This window comes from Hemiscyllium ocellatum, chromosome 13, assembly GCF_020745735.1.
Source record: "Hemiscyllium ocellatum isolate sHemOce1 chromosome 13, sHemOce1.pat.X.cur, whole genome shotgun sequence".
Lineage (NCBI taxonomy): Eukaryota > Metazoa > Chordata > Chondrichthyes > Orectolobiformes > Hemiscylliidae > Hemiscyllium > Hemiscyllium ocellatum.
In genome coordinates this window covers 36,367,223-36,392,320 of record NC_083413.1, presented here as the reverse complement: position 1 = coordinate 36,392,320, position 25,098 = coordinate 36,367,223, and the positions used below count along the sequence as shown (strand labels likewise).

Here is a 25,098-nt window from a genome sequence, read left to right as displayed (position 1 = left end):
AGCCAGTCAGTCAATGTGGTGTGTGCACCAGAAGTTGAAATTAGGATGTTAAACTATGTTCTGGATTAGTGGTGCTGGAAGAGCACAGCAGTTCAGGCAGCATTCAAGGAGCAGCGAAATCGACGTTTCGGGCAAAAGCTCTTCATCAGGAGTAAAGGCAGTGAGCCTGAAGCGTGGAAAGATAAGCTAGAGGAGGGTGGGGGTGGGGAGAAAGTAGCATAGAGTACAATGGGTAGGTGGGGGAGAGGATGAAGGTGATAGGTCAGGGAGGAGAGGGTGGAGTAGATAGGTGGAAAAGGAGCTAGGCAGGTAGGACAAGTCCAGACAAGTCATGGGGACAGTGCTGAGCTGGAAGTTTGGAACTAGGGTGAGGTGGGGGAAGGGGAAATGAGGAAACTATTGAAGTCCACATTGATGCCCTAGGGTTAAAGTTTTCTGAGGCGGAAGATGAGGCGTTCTTCCTCCAGGCGTCTGGTGGTGAGGGAGCGGCGGTGAAGGAGGCCCAGGACCTCCATGTCCTCAGTAGTGGGAGGGGGAGCTGAAATGTTGGGCCACGGGACGGTGTGGTTGATTGGTGCGGGTGTCCCGGAGATGTTCCCTAAAGCGCTCTGCTAGGAGGTGTCCAGTCTCCCCAATGTAGAGGAGACCACATCGGGAGCAATGGATACAATAAATGATATTAGTGGATGTGCAGGTAAAACTTTGATGGATGTGGAAGGCTCCTTTAGGGCCTTGGATAGAGGTGAGGAAGGAGGTGTGGGCGCAGGTTTTACAGTTCCTGCGGTGGCAGGGGAACGTGCCAAGATGGGGGATGGGGGGCATGGACCTGACCAGGTAGTCACGGAGGGAACGGTATTTGTGGAAGGCGGAAAGGGGTGCGGAGGGAAATATATCCCTGGTGGTGGGGTCTGTTTGGAGGTGGCGGAAATGTCGGCGGATGATTTGGTTTATGTGAAGGTTTATAGGGTGGAAGGTGAGCACCAGGGGCGTCTGTCCTTGTTACGGTTGGAGGGGTGGGGTCTGAGGGCGGAGGTGTGGAATGTGGATGAGATACATTGGAGGGCATCTTTAACCACGTGGGAAGGGAAATTGCGGTCTCTAAAGAAGGAGGCCATCTGGTATGTTCTGTGGTGGAACTGGTCCTCCTGGGAGTAGATACGGCGGAGTTGGAGGAATTGGGAGTACGGGATGGCATTTTTGCAAGAGGTAGGGTGGGAAGAGGTGTAATTCAGGTAGCTGTGAGAGTCGGTGGGTTTGTAAAAAATGTCAGTGTCAAGTCGGTCATCATTAATGGAGATGAGAGGTCCAGGAAGGGGAGGGAAGTGTTAGAGATGGTCCAGATAAATTTAAGGTCAGGGTGGAATGTGTTGGTGAAGTTGATGAATTACTCAACCTCCTCGCGGGAGCACGAGGTGGCGCCAGTGCAGTCATCAATGTAGCGGAGGAAGAGGTGGGGAGTGGTGCCGGTGTAATTATGGAAGATCCACTGTTCTACGTAGCCAACAAAGAGACAGGCATAGCTGGGGCCCATATGTGTGCCCATGGCTACCCCTTTGGTCTGGAGGAAGTGAGAGGATTCAAAGGAGAAATTGTTAAGGGTGAGGACCAGTTCGGCCAAACGAATGAGAGGGTCGGTGGAAGGGTACTGTTGTGGACGTCTGGAGAGGAAAAAACGGAGGGTGCGGAGGCCCTGGTCATGGCGGATGGAGGTGTAGAGGGATTGGATATCCATGTTGAAGATGAGGCGTTGGGGGCTGGGGAAACAGAAGTCTTGGAGGAGGTAGAGGACGTGGGTGGTGTCTCGAACGTCTGTGGGGAGTTCCTGGACTAGGGTGGATAGGACAGTGTCGAGGTAGGTAGAGATGAGTTCAGTGGGGCAGGAGCATGCTGAGACAGTGGGTCGGCCAGGGTGGTCAGGCTTGTGGATCTTGGGAAGGAGGTAGAACCGGGCAGTGCGGAGTTCCTGGACTATGAGGTTGGAAGCTGTGGGTGGGAGATCTCCTAAGGTGATGAGGGTCTGTGTGATCTGGGAGATGATGGTTTGGTGATGAGGGGTGGGGTCATGGTCGAGGGGGCAGTAGGAAGAGGTGTCCTCGAGTTGGCATTTGGCTTCAGCGGTGTAGAGGTCAGTGCGCCAGGCTACCACTGCACCCCCTTTATCCGCTGGCTTGATGGTGAGGTTGGGAGTGGAGCAGAGGGATTGGAGGGCTGCACGTTGTGAGGGTGAGAGGTTGGAGTGGGGGAGTGGGGAGTAGACTTCTGTTTTACCTCTGTTAAACTATGGTTAGAAGTCCTACATGCATGCTAGAAACTGAGATCAGGGAACTTGTATTTGCTCTGAGTGAGTTTTCTTTGCAGGCTGTTTTAGGGATTTCAAGGTGAGATACTTGCTGAACAAAAATATGCATTCAGCAAAAGCACACATCTCATTGGAAGAAACCAGTTGAATATACACCAGCCTGAGAAAGAAGCTTTGGTGTGAGACTCTTTGCTGGGTTTTTGGTGTTTGTGAGACTGTTGTTGAGATAAAAGAAATGTGAGTGTGTGTAATGAAACCTTTCCATCGTTTTATCTTATTTGATGCAGTTCATGTTTTCTCTGTTTAGTAAACATTTTACTTGCTGTGTTAAAAATATACTGGTAGTCTCTTGTAATTGTCTTTAGTGTGAAATAACTTAACAGAGGCTGGTATCCCATCACCAAGGTACCCTTTATTTACATGTGAGAGTTCTTGACACTGATCAAGATCTCAGAGCCAGACTGAATCGGATGTCTGACATTCCTTTTTATATCTGTCAGCCAAGGCTCCCTGATTAGACCAGATTAACAGCTTGATCCAGTCATGAAACTCATATTGTGAGATTCATCTGGCTGACCTCATTACGATCACTAATGCAATTTTATTACCTACAACCCCCAGAAAATGGGACATGAAATAGTTAAAAAAAACACATTTCGTGCTTGAAAATGTTGGGTTTGGGTGTGATGGTATCTAATACTGCCAGGAAAGTAAACGTGATTTTTGGTTGTGAGACTAATATCTGCGTCACAATAGCTGAGCTGCTATCTTGTTTCCTCCTTCATGGCAAAGCTGCAGATGTCTTGGAGTTCTCAGTGAATTGTTCTTGTTATTGCCAGTTACTTTTACCTGCTAGTTTCTGAACTTATGGGAAACTGCGTACATGGGGATTTTTTTTGTACCGTTGCTGTTATCATTGTTGTTCAAAATGAGCGTTGAAATTTTATTCTTTTGCGTATTCCATGTTTAGCTCCATTATTTTTTTCAAACTGAACAGTATGTAGGTCACCTTTAATCTCCAAAATATAAAGTTATTATGCAAGTAGGGATTCTATGATACTATTAAGTATGAGTAAAATAAGATATTAAATTTCTTGACTCTTCACTGAAGAGATTTAAAATGGTTTAAGTCTGAGGTAGCTGGATTTGTATATTTCACGTGGGTGATGGGGCGTATCAGGTGATCACAGTGGCCATTTTAGGTCAGCAGTGACTTTTCAATACCGTATTTAGTACGTGAAAGTCTGACATATTAAAACCAAATGATGGAAGTTGAACATAGTCCATTTTATGACTGTGGCAATAATAGTTTTACAATTCAAGTCATGGCAAGTAAGCACAAACTTCTGCCATTCTGAAATAGCCAATTTGTTTCAATTCTGCAGATAATTCTGCTGAGTGAATTGGGAGCATGGGTCAAACAAAAATATATGCTAATGTTCAGCCTTCCACAGAGGCTTGTGGAGAAGTAGTGCAATGGGTACTAGTAACTAGAGATGTGTGACTTTTTCAGGTTAGGAGATAAATATGAGGGCGGCACTTCTAATTTGTCAAGGGTAGAAGGCCATCTTAAATGAAGTAGGGAAAGACAGTTGAAAGCGGGAACAATTCCTAAAAGTAAATCTTTAAATTATATTGCAAAAAACTGCGAAAGGTAGTTGCACCCAACTGAGCAACTACTGAAGGGAAAGCCTTTGAAATATTATCGCAGACACAAAAGAATAGAACAGTGTGATTTCTCTTCAAGGGTAAATGTACATTGGATACGGCTGTGGGTACAGTTCCTTTGGTGCATGACAAGGAGGAGCCCTTGACTTGGAAATACAAACAGTGAAGAAGCTGATGATCTGAAGCAGATATTAGAAACAAATGCAGAAAATGCTGGAAAAGTTCAGCAAGTCTGGCAGCATCTGTGGAGAGAGATTAGAGTTAACATTTTGGGTCCGATTCTAAGGAACAGTCATTGGACTTGAAACGCTAACTCTGATTTCTCTCAAAAGATGCTCCCAGACTTGCTGAGCTTTTCCAGCAATTTGTGTTTTTGTTTTGGATTTACAGTAGCCACAGTTCTTTAGGTTTTTAATGAAGCAGGTATTACTTCGTCAGCAGATCTCTACCATTAGAAATGGCAACCATAGCATGGTAGAGCAGTACACAAGGAATGTTAGGCTCTTTGGAGGATGTTGCTGTATTGGCTGTGCCATCAGCTGAACCAAGAGGTTTTACATGGAGAGTCAATGAACTACATTTCACTTAACGGTTTCAATGAAGGTCACTGTTGAGCACATTGTTTGTGCAGCAGTTAACATCCAGACACCAATACAGGAAATCTCAGGGGCTAATCCCTTTCCTATCGACTCGAAGTTCTGTGAGGATAATTAGTAGTCCTGTTTTACTATGTATCTTGCCACATAAGCTTTAGAAGCAAACAGCAACAGAAATAGCAAAAGTTCAAATAATAATTTGTGGCTTCCCAAAATGAAGAACATCATTAATTTTATGTACATTATCATTTGCACACCCACTCTCAACCTTCTAATTGACAAAATTGAAAGGACTATTATTCCTTTATCATGGATTAATGTAAAATATTGTTAGAAAAATATAAGTGTCGGTGCATGTTTTCCAAGGAGTAAGCATTACTTTAATTATGGAGCATGTGGAAGCTGTTTATCATCGTAATCCAGGAAGGGAAGGTATTCACAGTAGAGGCCAGCACAGGAACATGTACCAGCAGAGGCTGTAAATCATTAGTGTTTTGAAGAAAACCACTAAGATGCAATGAGCTTGAGTAATTGAGGCATGTAATTGAAGAAGGTAACTCAATATGTGATATAGTCAAAAACAAGTTACAAGTGTCAAATGCAATTGCTCGAGTGCCTTGAGTCAATAATGCGTAAGAAAAACAATCCAAATGGAAGTGATTGAGAAATGAGAACTTGTAGGTCCTAAAGAGCAGAAATTAGTATTCTAAAAGATTAAAGTTGGACATTTGACAATTGTAATGTATTCAACCAGTTTCTGAGCATTACCATAAGATATTTTAATTCTGAGAAGCTATGCATAAGACAACTATGTTCGTTTAATGTGGCAAGTATAATCAGACATATTTTTGATACTGAGCCAAGAAAGAGCTATTAAAAGACATGATGAAAATCTTGTTCAAAGAGGTGCACTCGAAGGAAGATCTTAAAGGCTTTAATTAAATAAAAAAAGCTTTAAAACTAAGATGATAATTTTTATTTCTCTGAAGGTTGTTGGTTATCGTTTGTTCTTCCCCAGACACTACTGCAGGCAGGTTATTGAATTTATTCGAAACAGTGTTGGATATTTCTTGAACTGCTAAAGGAGTTGAGAATGAGACTCGGCAAGATGGCGGTGATTCTGTAGGACTGCTGTGGATAGTTTGCCTAACAGCCAAGGCATACTGATGTTTTTTGTCATCCCTGGCCAACTTATATAGTGGAAATATTAGTTTAAAACCTTGCAGAACATATATTTGTTAATATTTGGGAGTGGGAAGGATGCCAAAGGGAAAAGGAGCAAGCAAACTGCAGCAAGGAGGACATTCCCCTGCAGCACCTACCATACCAGAGACTGCAGCAGCAGCAGCCTCTCCTGAACCCCCCGGGGACCTGACACACTCGTAGGAATTGGTTGCGGTGAAGGAGAGACTTGCCTTGAAAGTTGCGGCTGCGATTGAGGAAATCCGTGGGGAGATTCACGCCCAGGTGCAATCTATTGCATCCATGCTGCAGAAGCAGGAGCAGGAGATCCAGGGGCTTGGGGAGAGGCTGGAGGAGGTGGAGGGTTGAACTAAGGCCTCGGAAGCTGCAATGGGGTCCTCTTCCAGTCGGATCCAGGTGCTGGAGTGAGAGTGCGGGCCTTGCGAAACCATATCGACGGAGGATAAATCTCCGAATTGTTGGGCTCCCTGAAGGTGAGGAAGGTTAGCAGCCAGTCAGTTTCTTTGAAAACTGGCTGCTGAAGTTTTTGGGCCTTCACATCGAGTCCAGCAGACTTCAGATTGAAAGGGCTTATCGGGTTACAGTGCACAAGTCACGGCCCATGCAGCATCCCCGCCCGGTCCTAGTGCACTTTCATTCATATAAGGACAAGCAAAAAGTCATAGACGCTTCCAGATCCCTGGGAAAAGATCCGCAGACACTGCTGTACAAGGGGTCAAAAATCATGTTTTTCCAGGTTTTTCAGCGGCTGTAATCCAAAGGAGGAAGTCCTTCGATAAAGTTAAAAAGTGGCTGAGGAACCTGGCCATCCAGTACTCCATGAGATACCCCGCAGTACTTTGTTTCAGCCATGAGGACTCAGTTTATACATTTGACTCGGCGGATAAGGCTAAAAACTTTGTGGATGCTTTATAATAGACGGATTGGCCTGAAGAATATGGTTAATGTTTGTTCTGTTTTCTATTTTTCCCAATGTTTTCCCTTCCTTTTTTTTATTCCTTTCTTTCTCCCTAATAATTTCCTTTTTGGAAGGGGGGGAAAAGACTTTGGAGTAAGTTGTTCCTTTTTTTAATAACTGGATTTTCTGATGGGAAATTTTGTGGATGTTCTTTGTTGTCTCGCCCTTTTTTTTGTTTGTTCTGCTTCTCTTTTAGTCACAAGTAGGGGTGACATGAAGCCAGGGATGGGTGGAGTGCTCATCCTGACTTTGTCTTTTGATTTAAGGATCATCTCCTTGTTTTTTTTCTGGCCTAAGGCTGGGGCACAGTCCAGGTTTGAAGGAGCTGTGAAAGAGAGGATGGGTAGGGTGAGTGCTCCCTATGGGCAGGGGAAAGAGTCTTCCATTCAAGGTTCTATAGTTGGTTTTCTTTGTAGTTTTTTGGTAGTAATAGTTGTTTATAGTTATGATAGAGTAGTTTTTGTGTATATAATTTTTCGATTCTATGAGTCTTTATTTACTTATGCTCGGCGCTTTGTAAGCAGGGTTCTCCCTCTGAGGGGTTCAAAGGTGTCTGAAAGGGGATATGGCTAAGTGTCTTATCAAATGGTGCACCTGGAACATTAAAGGAAGTCATTCGCCTATTAAAAGGAAAAAAGTGCTTTCTAGCCTTAAGAGGGAAAGGGTTGATATCGCTTTGTTGCAGGAAACCCATCTTGATGATGGGGAACACCCGAAATCACAACAGGGGGGTTATGAACAGGTATTCTTTTCATCCTTTACCACTAAAAGTAGGGGAGTGGCGGTACTTGTCCAGAAAAATCTTCCGTTCACATTATTAGAGCAGATGAAAGATGAGCAGGGATGGATTGTGATACTTAAAGCCCTGATGCATGGGGAGGAATATGGCATTTTAACCGTCTACTGTCCTCCAGCGCATCCCCTCAAATTTTTTATTAGTGCTTTCTCTAAATAAGACTGCTTTTGGAACATGGCACATTATTATGGGGTGGGGGGGGGGGGGAATTTTAATTGTCTTTTGGATCCGACAGTGGACAGGTTGCCTTGTGGGCCCCCAACTATTTCTTCGCAGGCAAGCAGGTGGTTGACTTATGCGAGGAGCTGGGGCTGGTGGATATTTGGAGATGTCTTCACCCAACTGGCAGGGTCTTCACCTTTTTTTCAAACCCACGTAAATGTCACACGAGGATTGACCTCTTTCTGGTTCCCTCGGCCCTTCTGGATTCGATTATGGGTTGTAAAATTGGGAATATAGCTATCTCTGATCGTGCGGCAGATATATTTGGAGGTTAAGGCCAAGAGTGAAGGGCTAGGGTTGCGGCACTGGTGTTTGGACCCATTTCTCCTTAAGGATTCCAAATTTGTGGAATATTTTTTGAAGGAATTTCAGGAATTCTTGATTGTCAACTCAATCACGGCTAGTAGTCTGTCTATGCTGTGGGAGACTGCTAAGACCTTTGCTAGGGGATTAGCTATTTCCTATTCGGCTAGCCGAAAACGACAGAAGGAGGAACAGCAGCGTCTACTTGAGATACAGTTGAAAGCCACGGAGGCAGCACGTTTTGCACGGCCTTTGGTGACTAAGCTACAGCGGATCACAGTCCTTCAGGCTGCCTTGAATTCAATACTGACACAAAACGCAAAGAAAGAACTTGCTTTTGCTAGACAGAAGCTGTTCGAATATGGGGATAGGCTAGGGAAGTATTTAGCATACCTGACTAGGAAAAAGCGTGCTCACCAATCTATTACTGCAATCAGAGACAGCGCCGGGGTCCTTACATACGATGCTAAAAAGATTAATTAGGCTTTTCGGAGCTTTTACTCTGAATTGTATTGGTTTGAAGGTTGAGAAGACAGGAGTGCTAAAATGCAGACCTTTTTTAAGAACCTGGACCTCCCGGGGTAACCTTGGAACAGACCTCTCTCCTTAATACCCCCATGACAGTTCAGGAAATACAGGAGGTAGCTTTGCAACTTCAGAGTGGGAAAGCACCTGGCCCTGATGGTCTCCTGGATGAGTTTTATAAGGAGTTTATAGGGATTCTGTCAGGGCCAATGTTGGAGATATACAATCACTCCTATATGCATGAGTGCCTACCACCATCTTTGAGAGAAGCTAATATTTCCTCCATTCTTAAGAAGGGGAAAGTTCCTGAGGATTGTGCCTCATTCAGGCCCATCTCTATTAAATTCAGACTTCAAGATTCTGTCCAAGATCCTGCCGCTGAAATTGGAAAGGACGTTGTCCCACATTATTAAAGAGGACCAGACATCTCTCATTAAGATGAATGTTCTTTCTCGTTTGCTTTATCCCATGCGTATGCTCCCTATAATGTTTCCCAGGTCAACGCTGTGGAAGCTTATGGGGTGGTTTGGTTCCTTTGTCTGGCATCGTGGGCGGTCCCTCATCAAACTTACTAAATTGCAGTTGCCTGAAGGAGGGGGAGGAGTTGATTTCCCATACATCAGAAGGATCAGTTGAGTTCCCTGCTATCCTTTGTCTGCGATTGGGTAGGTAATGATTCAAACTCAATATGGCTGGATATTGAGGCCTCCCAAGCAAAGTACCCTCTTATTAACCTTTGTTCATGGACAAGATGAGGACGGTTATGGACCACTGCCAGAACCCCATTGTCACTAGTACGGTCAAGGCATGGAGGGCGATGCGTCAGAGTGAGGGTTTTTTATCCAAGACATTGCCACTTACACCTATAGTTGGCATGCCAGGGTTCCGACCAGGGAAGATGGACTCAGGGTTCAAACTATGGGCAGTGAGAGGCGTTTCTAGTTTGGGAGACTTGTTTGAGGGGGAGGTATGATGTCCTTTGAGCAACTGAGCTGCAAATATGGGTTGCCCAGCAGAGACCTTTTCCATTTTTTTTCATGTTAGGGATTTCATCCAGAAGAAGACTATGCTTTTCACTAAGCCCTATAAGCCCGATATAGTGAGGTTGTTGCTAAGTTCCACAAGTACCCTTTTGGTTAGTGCACTCTATAGCCTGCTGAGTGGCAGGGCTTGGCAGGATATCAACCGGTTATGTGAGGTCTGGGAGCAGGAGCTGGGAGTGGAGATCTCTTCTGAAACATGGAAGAACATGTGGGAGAATACTCAAAATATCTCAATCTGTAACAAGACATGCGCTACGCAGTTAAAGTTCTGCACAGGGCTCATCTGGCACCAGACCATCTGGCAAAGTTTAAAAAAGGGGCATCTTCAGTGTGCCCCAAATGTAAAATAAGTATAGGTACTCTTACCCATTGCTTCTGGACATGCAACAGGCTTCGTGTTTATTGAAGCGCTGTGGCGGGAGAGATAGGGAGAGTATTGAGGACTGAAGTCAAAGTAGACTCGATATCTCTCCTCTTAGGTCTACTGAATTTACCATTTTTAAATGGGCATGGGAAGAAACTATTGAATATTCTTGCACACTGTGCACAGAAGAATATTCTGATGAATTGGATGTCTGAGAACCTGGGCTTGCTGGAATGGCAGAAATTAATTATGGAGCACATTCCTTTGGACTTTTTCACAAACATGGTGCATCACACAACAGACAATTTTTATAAGACATGGCAGCCCTACTTGAGTTATTTGGATATAGATTTATCAGTTATCTTAACTAGGGCGTTTGTTTAACCAGGATGATTAGATTTGTCAAGCCCTGGGCCCTGGAGGGGGTCTCCCAAGTGAACACGGGTATGTATACAATGTATACAATGGAAATTGGCAGATACGATATTGTGGGGATAACTGAGACGTGGCTTCGAGTGGACAGGGCCTGGGAAATGAATATTCAAGGCTACACGTGCTTTCGTAAGGACAGACTGACGGGCAGAGGGGGTGATGTGGCCATGTTGGTAAGGGATGATATTCTGTCCCTTGCGTGGGGGGACCTAGAATCAGGGGATGTAGAGTCAGTGTGGATAGAGCTGGGAAATTCTAAGGGTAAAAAGACCCTCTTGGGAGTTATCTACAGGCCCCCAAACAGTAGTCTGGATGTCGGATGTAAGTTGAATCAGGAGCTGAAACTGGCCTGTCGCAAAAATGTTACTACAGTTGTTATGGGGGATTTCAACATGCAGGTAGACTGGGAGAATCAGAATGGTATTGGACTTCAAGAAAGAGACTTTGTGGAATGCCTCAGAGATGGATTCTTAGAACAGCTGGTGCTGGAGCCTACCGGGGAGAAGGCAATCTGGATCTGGTATTGTGCAACGAACCAGAATTGATCAGGGACCTCGAAGTGAAGGAGCCATTGGAAAGTAGTGACCTTAATACAATAAGCTGAAAATGTGTTGCAAATTTGCGAATGTTATTACGAATACCGTCTTCTATATCATTAACATATATTGTAAAAAACTGCAGTCCCAGCACTGATCCCTGCGGTACCCCACTGGTCACTGCCTGCCATTCCGAAACTGAACCGTTTATTGCTACTGTTTGTTTTCTGTCAGCCAACCAACTTTCAAGTTAGTACTTTGCCCCCAATACCATGCACTCTAATTTTGCTCACTAACCTTCTATGTGGGACTTTATCAAAAGCTTTCTGAAAGTCCAGGTACACTACATCTACTGGATCTCACTCGTCCATCTTCAGAGTTACACCCTCAAAACATTTCAGAAGATTACTCAAGCATGATTTCCCCTTCATAAATCCATGCTGACTCTGATCTATCCTGTTACTAATATCAAGATGTGTCGTAATTTCATCCTTTATAATAGACTCCAGTATCTTTCCCACCACTGAGGTCAGACTAACTGGTCTATAATTTCCTGCTTTCTCTCTCCCACCTTTCTTAAAAAGTGGTACAACATTAGCCACCCTCCAATCCGCAGGAACTGATCCCAAATCTATCGAACTCTGGAAAATAATCACCAACGCATCCACGATTTCTTGAGCCACCTCCTTCAGTACCCTGGGATGTAGACCGTCAGGCCCCGGGGACTTATCAACCTTCAGACCTAACAGTCTCTCCATCACCAATTCATAATAAATATAAATTCCCTTAAGTGCAGGTCCTTCAGCCACTGTTACCTCAGGGAGATTGCTTGTGTCTTCCCCAGTGAACACAGATCTGAAGTAACAATTCAATTCTTCTGTCATTTCTTTGCTCCCCGTAATATATTCCCCTGTTTCTGTCTTCAAGGGCCCAATTTTAGTCTTAACTATTTTTTTGCCTTTCACATACCTAAAAAAGCTTTGACTATCCTCCTTTATATTTTTGGCCAGTTTACCTTCGTCCCTCATTTTTTCTCTGCGTATTTCCTTCTTAGTAATCCTCTGTTGTTCTTTAAAAGCTTCCCAGTCCTCCGTTTTCCCACTTATCTTTGCTATGTTATACGTTTTCTCTTTTAATTTTATATTTTTCTTAACTTCCCTCATCAGCCATGTTATCCCATGCCTCCTCTTAGGATCTTTCTTCCTTTTTGGAATGAACTGATCCTGCATCTTCTGCATTATACACAGAAATATCCTCCATTGTTCCTCAACTGTCACCCCTGCTAAGGTATTGCACCATTGAACTTTGGCCAGCTCCTCCCTCATAGCTCCATAGTTCCCTTTATTCAACAGAAATATTGTCACTTCTGATTGTACCCTCTCTCTCTCAAATTGCAAATTGAACCTTACTGTATTATGGGAGAAAGTGAGGACTGCAGATGCTGGAGATCAGAGCTGAAAATGTGTTGCTGGAAAAGCGCAACAGTTCAGGCAGCATCCAAGGAACAGGAGAGTCGATGTCTTCAGGATTCCTGAAGAAGGGATCATGCCCGAAACGTCGACTCTCCTGCTCCTTGGATGCTGCCTGACCTGCTGCGCTTTTCCAGCAACACATTTTCAGCTTATTTATTAAAGTCACTACTTCCCAATGGCTCCTTCACTTCGAGGTCCCTGATCAATTCTGGTTCATTATGGAAGTCAGACAGGACAGTGGAGTTAGGACCACAATCTGATCAGGTATAATCTTATCAAATGGTAAATCTGACATCATGGCCCAATTTGCCTACTTCTGTTCCTGTGTCCTATGTTCCTAGGAAGACAGAGGTTTAAGAAGAGAATTCCAGAACTTTGGGCCTAAATTACAGATAACATGCCCATAGATTTTTGGGTAAAATTAATTAGGAATACATATAGCAATGTAGAAGGAGTACAAAGCTCTTGGAGCATTGTACAAGTGGAGAAGATCATAACCATAGGGGGAACTGAGATAACCAAAGGATTTGAAACAAGGATTAGCGTTTTATATTTGAGATGTTGGAAAACTAGAACATGAATGAGATAAGCAGAGCACTTTTGTAGGATTTTGAGAGTTTGGATATGGGCAGCCAAATTCTATTAAAGTTTATGGAGAATCTAGTATGAGAGACCAGCCAGAGGTTATCAATTATAAATGTCATAAAAATAGCAGTTTCTGAATTGGTGGTCTTCAACCTTGGATCAGTCAAGGACTTTGGAGAGGATAGGGATGCACAAGTCAGGAACGTGATGGAATACTACACACTCACCTGGATAAGTGCAGTTCCGTTAATACTTTTGAAGTATGACACCATCCAGGTCAAAACAGTGCAGCTCATCGGCATTCTACCCACCACCTTAAACACTTGCTCCCTCCACTACTGGTGGACTGTAGCAGCAGACTTCTTTGACTTTCCAAACCTGCAACTCCAAATATCCAGAAGGACAAATATAGCAGATGTGTAAGAGCACTACCAATTGCAAGGTCCTCTCCAAGCTAAACGCCATCTTTACTTGGAACCTTATTTGCCTTTCTTTGTGTTACTGTATTAAAAAATGGATCTCTCTTCCTAATGCAGTGTGCATATACTCCTGTGGCTCAGTGTAATCTTCTCAAGAACAAGAAATGTTGTCCTTCCAAGTACCACTCGCATTCTGTAAAATAATAATTAAGGATAGGATGGGCAAAGATAAAAGAGAAACTAAAGAAATGAGAGGGTTTAGAACTCAGGTTGGGGGATTCTTATGAATGTCTGCCTTGATGTGCAATGGAAAGAGAAATTATGCCAGGATTATGAATGAATGTGTTGAACTTAATGACAAATAAATTTTTGAGCTCTTCTCTGAGACTTTGCTATTAGTGAGTTACATTGCCCAAAATAATCACTCATTTAAGGCTTTTTTATCCCCCTACCAAAATCATCTACCTAAACTGTAACACATACAGAAGTTTTAAGTTCATAGCAATACAGATCTCTTATCCACTTTGAAGATGTTCTTATTAAGTTTTCTTGCTGTGAATGGCATGGATAATGCATAAATTAAAAAGAGATTCATGCATTTAATTTAGAACTATTATAATTGCAAAGTTTCTCTTCTAATGTAAGGCAAAGACTGTGCCACACTGTTTTTTGCAATAATTGTACAGTCTACATAACAACAACAAATACTTTCCTTGTGCCATCCTCTTGTTACTGATATAACATAACCCAGGAAGCAACTAGCAACCTGCGGTGGTTGTAACAAGGTTAACCAGATGGACTTCATAGAATATGAGTTCCCAGATTGGATCAGATTAACAGCTTCAATATAAGAACAGGAATATAGAACATAGAACATTACAGCGCAGTACAGGCCCTTCGTCCCTCGATGTTGTGCCGACCTGTCATACCAATCTGAAGCTTATTTAACCTACACTATTCCATGTACGTCCATATGCTTGTCCAATCCTGTTTATTCTGAGACCTGGCCTGGAGGAAGCTGGATCAGTGTCAAGGATTCTCCATGTGTAAATGAAGGTTGACTTGGTGATGGGATACCAGTCTCTAGCGTTCATTTAGCAACAAATCTCACTACAGTACTTAACATAATCCCCAAATGAAGCTGGCACCAGTCCTATCAGAGGTCCCAAAATTTACATGGAAGTGCAAAGTGAGTCAGCTTACATAAATGTGGATCTGGCAGAAGTAAAAGTTGAAGAAGAATTGGCAGTCACTGGATAAATACTCTTGACCGTGATGTTTTAGTTTTTGATTCCAGTTTCAATTCAGCTATTCAGTAAGTCAGCCACTTCCTTTCTTCAGCGCTGAAAATGTGTTGCTGGAAAAGTGCAGCAGGTCAGGCAGCATCCAAGGAGCAGGAGAATTGATGTTTCGGGCGTGAGCCCTTCCTTTCTTCATGCCATACTGCAGACTGCAATCTGTATGTTTGTAGATTCTGATATGCAACGAGTCTTTGTGCACTGACATTATATAACTGGCAATGTCGCTGGCATCAGCAAGAGAGCCTGAAGGCAGTTGGATAATGAGCACAATCAGAGCATCTCTCAGGAATGCTTCCACTGATGATTTTGAAGCATTGATATTGATGCTTCATGATGCAATAGTAATTGGCTTCTCTGTGCTTGCGGATAGAATTCAGGAAGTCGTGAAAGAAATATTCCAAGGCTTTGCAGTGCAACAGTGTGTTTTAATATAGAAGTAGCCACCATGTGGATGTGGAATCCAGGGAATCAGAAACAGGAAGGATTTTTTTAAAGTTATAGGCAGTCTTTTGATGCTACAATTGGAATAGGACATAATATTGAAGCTGTAATGCTGAATGGTCTGGATAATGTAAGATACGCAAGCAGCTTCATATCAATCAGAGAACAATACAGACAGGAACAGGCCCTTCAGCCCACCAAGACTGCATCAACGCATGATGTCATTTTAAAATTAAAAATCTTTTGCCTCCTTGTAGTTCATATCCTTATATTCCCTGCATATTCACATATCTGTCAAGATGTCTTTTAAATGTTGCTAATGTATCCACCTCCTCTGGCATCACATTCTGGGCACTTACCACACTCTGTATAAAAAAACTTGCCATTCACATCTCCTTTGAACTTATCCCCTTTTATCTTAAATCAGTGTTCCCTAGAAATTTATATTTCCACACTGGGATAAAGACTCCGATTCTCCATTTGATCCATGCTTCTCATAATTTTGTAAACTTTTATCAGGTTACCTTTTATCTTTTTGATGTTTGAGTGAAAACAAACCAATAACAATAAAAACAAATTGCTGGAAAAGCTCAGAGAAATCAGAGTTAATATTTTGGGTTTGGTGACCCTTCCTCAAATCCAGCCAATGAAGATGGCAGGATTGTCCTTTGAGGAGAGATAGGTTTATGTGCCTGCTTATTCTAGAGGTGATCTGATTGAAATATATGAAATTCTAACAGGGCTGGTCAGATTAAATGCAGGGAAGATGGTTTTCTTGGCAGGAGAGTCTAGATATCTAGAGGATACAGTCTTAGGATGTGGAATAGTCCATTCAGGACTCAGCTGAGGTGGTAATGAACCTGTGAAATTCTCTACCACAGAGGCTGTGGAGGCCATGTCAGTGAATATTCAAGTCTGGGATAGATAATTTTTTTAGATTTTAAAGGCATTGAGGGATATCAGGAAAACGCAGGACTATGGAATTGAGGTTGATGATCAACATTGATTAAATTGAATGGCAGAACAGACTTGAAGGGGTAAATGTTCTGTTCCTGCTCTTAGTTTCTACAGTTCATGGAGGCAAAAAAAATTAAACCCTCATTATTGTCAATAAAAACATGACACATCACCTCCAACTTTACATTCATACTTCGGAATGATTAATATCCAGATGAAATGAACTGCTGAAAAATAGTTGACTGGGGGTATAAGGGAGAGGCTGCAGCTTAAATATAGAGATTTGAAGGAATACGTTACACAGTTTTGAGTTTTATAAACCCATGGTTGTTGCTTGCTCTAAATGCTGAGCTTCTAGGACTTCAGAATTCATCTGCTCCTCTATGTCATGCAGCCTGTTGCAGCTTTGATTTCTACAGGCAAATTTATGCTTCTTTCAGTGGGTGTGTTTTCAGTTTGCACTTTCTCTACTCTCTCAGGAATCTTGTAGAACACTCTTGCCATCATACAATTCAAGAATTCAACATAGATGTTTCTGTCTTTCAAATATAGCTTGCTTTAGCTAGGGGCTTTGAGATAAGTGAAGCTGCTTCTTTAGCCACCTACTGAGCTAATCTTAAAATTGTTTACTTTCTCCATCATGAATATTTTAAGATGTAGCTGTAACAAGTACTCCTGGGAAGAATACATTTACAAGCTTTAATCTTTGCAATAACTATGGTGTGGTATTTTCTCTGATGGTGAATGCCCTATGATACAAAAGTAATTGAAGAATCACACATTGAGAGACATTGTTTTGCCATATTTCTTAACATAGCAAAGAGTCTGAGGCAAAAATACCAAGGGCTTTGATGTTTTTTTTAATAGTGATTGTTTTTATAGTTCCTTGTTTTCAGGTGTAGTTGACACAAATAACTTGCCTTTTTTTGGTCATGCATAGTCTTTTCACTTGTTGCTCTTAGTGAGGTCAATGTGGCTATGTTACCTGCAATACTTAAATACTAATTATGATCTTTGTCCTATAAACCTGGGTATCTCTGGCTCATGTCTACCATTTGTGACCCTTACTGATTTTATGCATGTGTGTTTGGACTGAAACAATTGAATTTCACTTCACATTCTTTCCTATACTGCACTTTGCTGGACCTCTGTATTTCTATTAGTAGCTTTATGATGGGGACATGCTCATCTGTAATTGGAGTTTAAAAATGTATCGAGGCTACCTGAATATTAAAGTGCACTAAATAAATCTGTTTTGGGAAATAATTTTGTGAAGGTGACCAAAATTGCTGTAGTCTTACTTTTAATGGTATGTCAAATTGGCATTCATATTTTAGATTTCTTTTTCAAGCTTTGAACTACTGTTTCAAAAAAAATTAACTGATTTTCAGGGGACTAATCATCTGAGTGGATGTATCTATACCAACTTATATGTCCATTCCTTTAGATTGATGACAATTCCTTTATCTTTTACAGAAAACTCCACCTTTAATTCTAGCAGTGAGGCAGAGCGGAAAGCTCAACATTATTATCTTTCCTGCTTGAATGAGCAAAGAATTGAAGAACTTGGTGCACAGCCTTTGATTGATCTCATTAATAAGGTAAGTCTTAAAGATCATAAATATTAGGTTTTTTTAGTTTCTATTAAAACTTCATATGCAGAATCAACTTAAAATTTTAAAGTACAGTTTTAGATGAATTGATTAAACTTTGACAGGTTTGAAGGTGGTGTAACCTGACTGTGATAAATCCTGAAGTGAGCTCTGTTTTGAGATTGCTTTTATTTCATTGAATTGTGGTTCATGATTTTGATTGCTTTTTTTACATAGAAAGGATTAGTGTTTAATTAAAGTAAAATCATAAATGTTTAAAATCTTTCAGCTACATTCTGGACACACTGACAAAGAGGGAATTTGGGTTTGTTAATGATCACCAAAGCAATTGGGTACAATAGGAGAGTAAAAGCAAAACACTGAAAATCTGAAGTTGAAAAAAAACTTGAGAAACTTAGCTGGTCTGGCAGCATCTATAGCGAGAGAAACAAAATTATTGTTTCAGATTGGATATGACTTTTCAGAAAGTGGAGGAAATGTCATATGGGACTCAAAACATTAATTTTCTTCTCTCTGCTGATGCTGGTAGACCTGCTGAGTTTCTCCTGCACTTTGTTTTTATTAAAATATGAGAGTTGTTCCATGTCTTAGGTACATCTAATAAACATCACAGCATGTAGTTTGAAATGTCTCTTTCGACTGAACTTCATGTGGTTAATTTTAGTAGGTTACTGAGAACCGTAGATCATACTTAATTGTAAGGATAGAACTAGATTGGATATTCCCAGTGACTGTGGACCTATGGAATAGTTGCTAGTTTTTGCATTGAATGTTTATCTTACTTTAAGGTAAAATTGAGGTGGATATCCAGCCTATTAACAGCACTGTGTGAGCTGATGAGTTGCACTAAGTCAGCCAGTAAATTAAAGACAGGGTGGGACTTAATGGCAGGACAAGCAAGCAAACACTCTCCTCATTCCTGAAGAAGGGCTCATGCCCGAAACGTCGATTCTCCTGCTCCTTGGATGCTGCCTGACCTGCTGCACCTTTCCAGCAACACATTTTCAGCTCTGATCTCCAGCATCTGCAGTCCTCACTTTCTCCTAGGACAAGCAAGCAGTTTATTTACAAAAAAATGCATTAACTCAATGTAAATTTAGATTTTTTCTGACTTAACAAAAGCATAAAGAAACACAGATAATTATTTGTAATACACAAAGTTTGGAATTATTTGGAAATACTGGAGCAACAAAAATTGGTTGCCTCTCAATTGACCAGTTTGTAAGTACCCTTTATCTGCGTTTTAGCAGGTGACTAGTAGATTGCATTTACATGTTGTACATGGTACTGTGTTCCTTTAGACTCAAAATAAGATATGTTGTTATTTAAACAGATATCAAATGAAAGGTGGCACTGTGGCTCAGTGATCAGCAGTGCTGCTTTACATTGCTAGGGACCTTGGGTTTGATTCCAGATTTGAGCGACTCTGCAAACTCCACACAGATATTCTACCTGTGACTGCTTGGGATTCCTCTGGGTGCTTCAACTTCCATAGTCCAAAAATGTGCGTACACTAAGTGAATTAGCTATGGTAAGTGTGGAGTTAGAGGGTAAGGGTGCAGATTCTGGGTGGAATGCTGATTAGAGGTGTTGGTGAGATTACTTTTGTAAAAGTAATTTTCGAATCTTCAATGCAAATCAGAGGCCCCATTTGAAAATGACCAGAGTTGGGGTATCCAGATGCAGAGGGCATAGGTGAGAGAGGAAAAAATTTAAAGGGCAACATTTTCATGCAGAGGATGGTGCGTATATGGAATGTATTGACAGAGGAAGTGGTGAAGGCTGGTACAATTACGACATTTAAAAGACATCTGGATAGGGAGATGAATAAGAAGGGTTTCGAGGGACATGGGCCAAATGCTGACAGATGGGACTCATTTAATTTTGGATATATGGTCAGCATGGATAAGTTGAACTGAACGGTCTGTGTGTGTACTGTAGGTATCTATGATTCTATAACTGTATTAAAGCAAGGCAATTTATTTTATTCCCCTGACCTGAATGTAGAAATTTACCAACATGGGCAATTTACTAGCATGGAGAGAGAAATTGAGATAAAGGACTGATGGTTAGCGAATTTGACTCATGGAAAAGGAATAGCTTTTTAAACCATAACTATAAATTCATTTAATTTCTCAGTGAATTAGTAAGCCTGCACATTCCAACAAACAAGATGGGAGATTCACAAGAATGATTCCAGGAATGGAAAGCTAACTGTATAAGGAATGTTTGAGGACTCTGGGTCTATACCTGATGGGGTTTAGAAGGATTGAGGGGGTGGGGGGGATGCGGTGCGGTGCGTGTGGAGGGGGGGGGAGTGAATCTAATCAAAGTTTATTGAACACTGAATGGCCTGAACAGAGTGGATGATGGGAAGATGTTTTCATTCACAGCCTTAGAGTAAAGGAAAGACCCCTTGGAATGAAGGTAAGGAGAAACTTCTTCAGCCAGAAAGTGGTGAATCTGTGGAATTCATTGCCACAAAAGTCTATGGAGACCAGGTCACTGAGTATATTTAAGTTGGAGGTAGATTCTTGATTGTCAAGGGGATCAAGGGTGACAGGGAGAAAGCAGGAGAATGGGGTTGAGAAACTTATCAGCCATGATCGAATGGTAGATGAGACTCAATGGGCTGAATGGCCTAATTTCTGCTCCTATATCTTATGGTCTTACCTCCTTAAAGCTGGAGATGAACTTTGAGTCGGAGGATCCAGTTGTCATGATCCACGTAGAATCCACAATATTTGTAATTATGATCGCAGCTAACAGAACTACTGGACAAGTCCACATCCCAAAGTGAAACTTGGCTTGATAGATTGTGTTTTCATTTTACAGTTTGATTGCCATAGTGGTCAGTTGTTTAGCATATTCACACAAATCTGCTAATGTCCTTTTAACAAAAGTTTATTACACAAATAAACAAAAATGAAGTGCCACATGTAAGACAATTTTGAAATACCTCATCATAATAGCAAAACAATGTTGACTTTTTTCCATGCAATATCCTTTTATGGACACTCAACCATAGTAAAGCATCAATCCTACTTAACTTTTCAATTCCATTCTCAGTTGATGCCATAAAGTCAGAGAGATGTACAGCATGGAAATAGACTCTTTGGTCCAACCTGTCCATGCTGACCAGATATCCCAGCCTAATCTAGTCCCATTTGCCAGCACTTGGCCCATATCCCTCTAAACCCTTCCTATTCATGTAGCCTTCCAGATGCCTTTTAAATGCTGTAATTGTACCAGCCTCCACCACTTCCTCTGGCAGCTCATTCCATATATGCACCACATTCTGCATGAAAAAGTTGCCCCTTAGGTCCCTTTTAAATTGTTCCTCTCTCACCCGAAACTATGTCCTCTAGTTCTGGACTCTCCCGCCTCAGGGAAAAGACTTTGTCTATTTATCCTATCAATGCCTCTCATGATTTTATAAACCTCTATATGGTCACCCCTTATCTTCTGACACTCCAGGAGAAACAGTGCCAGCCTATTCAGCCTCTCAAATCCTGTAACCCTGGCAACATTCTTGTAAATTTTTTTTGTATCCTTTCAAGTTTCACAACATCTTTTTGATAGGAAGGAGACCGAACAGCAAGCAATATTCCAAAAGTGGCCTAACCAACGTCCTTTTCAGCCACAATGTGATCTTCCAACTCCTATACGCAGTACTCTGTCCATTAAAGGAAAGTATACCAAATGCCTTCTTCGCTATCCTATCTACCCATGACTCCATTTTCGAGGAGCTATGAACCTGCACTCCAAGGTCACTTTGATCTGCAACACTCCCTTAGACCTTACCATTAGGTATATATGTCCTGCTCTGATTTGCTTTTCCAAAAAACAGCACCTCATATTTACCTAAATTAAGCTCCATTTGCTGCTCCTCAGCCCATTGGTCCATCTGATCAAGATCCCATTCTACTCAGAGATAACCTTCTTTGCTGTCCACTCACACCTCCAATTTTGGTGTCATCTGCAATCATATTAACTATACCTGCTATGTTCACATCCGGATTATTTACGTAAATAATGAAAAGTAGTGGACCCTGCACCGATCCTTGTGCCACTCCACTGGTCACAGGCCTCCAGTCTGAAAAGCAATCCTCCACCATCACCCTCTGTATTCTACTTTTGAGCCAGTTCTGTATCCAAATGGCGAGTTCTCCCTGTATTCCATAATGTCTAACCTTCCTAACCAGTCTCCCATTGGGAACCTTGTCGAACACCTTAGTGAAGTCCATATAGATCACATCTCCCACTCTACCTCATCAATCCTCTTTGTTACTTCTTCAAAGTAACAGGGTGGACGCTAGGAATTTTTTTCCATTAGGCGAGGAGACTAGGACCCATGGACACAGCCTTAAAATTAGAGGGGGTCAATTCAGAACAGAAATGCGGAGACATTTCTTCAGCCAGAGAGTGGTGGGCCTGTGGAATTCATTGCCGCAGAGTGCAGTGGAGGCCGGGACGCTAAATGTCTTCAAGGCAGAGATTGATAGATTCTTGATGTCACAAGGAATTAAGGGCTACGGGGAGAATGCGGGTAAGTGGAGTTGAAATGCCCATCAGCCATGATTGAATGGCAGAGTGGACTCGATGGGCTGAATGGCCTTACTTCCACTCCTATGTCTTATGGTCTTATGGTCTTAAAAAACTCAATCAAGTTCCCATGATTTCCCATGCACAAAGCCATGTTGACTATCTCTAATGAGTCCTTGCCTTTCCAAATTCATCGAGTAAAAAATGAGGTCTGCAGATGCTGGAGATCACAGCTGCAAATGTGTTGCTGGTCAAAGCACAGCAGGCCAGGCAGCATCTCAGGAATAGAGAATTCGACGTTTCGAGCATAAGCCCTTCATCCAAATTCATGTACATCCTATCCCTCAGGATTCCCTTTAACAACGTGCCCATGAACAACATCAGGCTCACTGGTCTAAAGTTCCCTGGCTTGTCCTTACCACCCTTCTTAAACAGTGGCACCACGTTAGCCAACCTCCAGCCAACCTCCCTAGCTTCCCACAAAGTTCTAGACCCCACTTGATCAGGTCCTGGGGATTTATCCGTTCTTAATTGTTTTAAGACATCCAGCACCACCTCCTCTGTAATACGGACATTTTTCAAGATGTCACCATCTATTTCCCCACATTTAATATTTTCCACGTCCTTCTTCACAGTAAGCATTGATGCAACATGCTCATTTTGCATCTTCCTCATATCCTGTGGCTTCACATATAGACTGCCTTGCTGATCTTTGAGGGGCCTTATTCTCTCCGTAGTTACCCTTTTGTCCTTAATGTATTTGTAAAAACCCTTTGGATTCTCCTTAACCCTACTTGCTAAAGTTATCTCATGTCCCCTTTTGCTCTCCATCATTTCCCTCTTAACTATACTCCTACTGCCTTTATTCTCTTCTGATGATTCTCTTGATCTCTCATGTCTATACCTGACCTATACTTCCTTCTTTTTCTTAACCAACACCTCAATTTCTCTAATCATCCAGCATTCCCTACACATACCAGCCTTTCCTTTCACTCTAATAGGAGTATACTGTCTCTAGACTCTCGTTATCTCATTTCTGAAGGCTTCCCATTTTCCAGCAGTGAACAGCTGCCCCCAATCAGCTTTTGAAAGTTCTTGCCTAATACCGTCAAAATTAGCTTTCCTCCAATTTAGAACTTCAACTTTTAGATACTATCTGTCCTATTCCATCACTATTTAAAAACTAATAGAATTATGGTCGCTGGCGCCAAAGTGCTTCCCCACTGATACCTCAGTCACCTGCCCTGCCTTATTTCCCAAGAGAAGGTCAAGTTTTGCACCTTCGCGAGTAGGTACATCCATATAGAATCATAGAGTCATAGTGATGTACAGCATGGAAACAGACCCTTCGGTCCAACCTGTCCATGCTGGCCAGATATCCCAACCCAATCTAGTCCCACATGCCAGCACAAGGCCCGTATCCCTCCAAACCCTTCCTATTCATATACCTATCCAAATGCCTGTTAAATGTTGCAATTGTACCAGCCTCCACCACATCCTCTGGCAGCTCATTCCATACACTTACCACCCTCTGCGTGAAAAAGTTGCCCCTTAGGTCTCTTTTATATCTTTCCCCTCTCACCCTAAACCTATGCCCTCTAGTTCTGGACTCCCCGACCCCAGGGAAAAGACTTTGCCTATTTATCCTATCTATGCCCCTCATAATTTTGTAAACCTCTATAATGTCATCCCTCAGCCTCTGACACTCCAGGGAAAACAGCCCCAGCCTGTTCAGCTTTTCCCTGTAGCTCAAATCCTCCAACCCTGGCAACATCCTTGTAAATCTTTTCTGAACCCTTTCAAGTTTCACAACATCTTTCCGATAGGAAGGAGACCAGAATTGCATGCAATATTCCAATAGTGGACTAACCAATATCCTGTACAGCCGCAACATGACCTCCCAACTCCTGTATTTAGTACTCTGACCAATAAAGGAAAGCATACCAAACGCCGCCTTCACTATCCTATCTATCTGCAACTCCACTTTCAAGGAGCTATGAACCTGCACTCCAAGGTCTCTTTGTTCAGCAATACTCCCTAGGACCTTACCATTATGTGTATAAGTCCTGCTAAGATTTGCTTTCCCAAAATGCAGCACCTCGCATTTATCTGAATTAAACTCCATTTGCCACTTCTCAGCCCATTGGCTCATCTGGTCCAGATCCAATTGCAATCTGAGGTAACCCATTTTGCTGTCTAATACACCTCCAATTTTGGTGTCATCTGCAAACTTACTAACTGTACCTCTTTTGCTCGCATCCAAATCATTTATGTAAATTACAAAAAGTAGAGGGCCCAGCATCAATCCTTGTGGCACTCCAGTGGTCACAGGCCTCCAGTCTGAAAAACAACCCTCCACTACCAACCTCTGTCTTCTATATTTGAGCCAGTTCTGTATCCAAATGGCTAGTTCTCCTTGTATTCCATGAGATCTAACCTTGCTAATCAGTCTCCCATGGGGAGCCTTGTCGAATGCCTTACTGAAGTCCATACAGATCCTGATGAAGGGCTTATGCTCGAAACGTCGAATTCTCTATTCCTGAGATGCTGCCTGGCCTGCTGCGCTTTGACCAGCAACACATTTGCAGCTGTGATCTCCAGCATCTGCAGACCTCATTTTTTACTCCATACAGATCACATCTACTGCTCTGCCCTCATCAATCTTCTTTGTTACTTCTTCAAAAAACTCAATCAAGTTTGTGAGACATGATTTCCCATGCACAAAGCCATGTTGACTATCCCTAATCAGTCCTTGCCTTTCCAAATACATGTACATCCTGTCCCTCAGGATTCCCTCCAACAACTTGCCCACCACTGAGG

At 42.2% G+C, this 25,098-nt stretch overlaps 1 protein-coding gene across 3 annotated transcripts in view; it reads left to right on the top strand.

Annotated features, from left to right (window-relative positions):
• LOC132821860 (endothelin-converting enzyme 2-like) overlaps window positions 1-25,098 on the top strand; it is a 171,809-nt gene that overhangs the window by 107,086 nt on the left and 39,625 nt on the right. For all 3 annotated transcript variants that reach the window (XM_060834755.1, XM_060834757.1, XM_060834754.1), the window contains exon 5: window positions 17,597-17,721. In XM_060834755.1, the coding sequence (XP_060690738.1) occupies window positions 17,597-17,721 (125 nt within the window). The remainder of the gene's footprint in view (window positions 1-17,596; window positions 17,722-25,098) is intronic.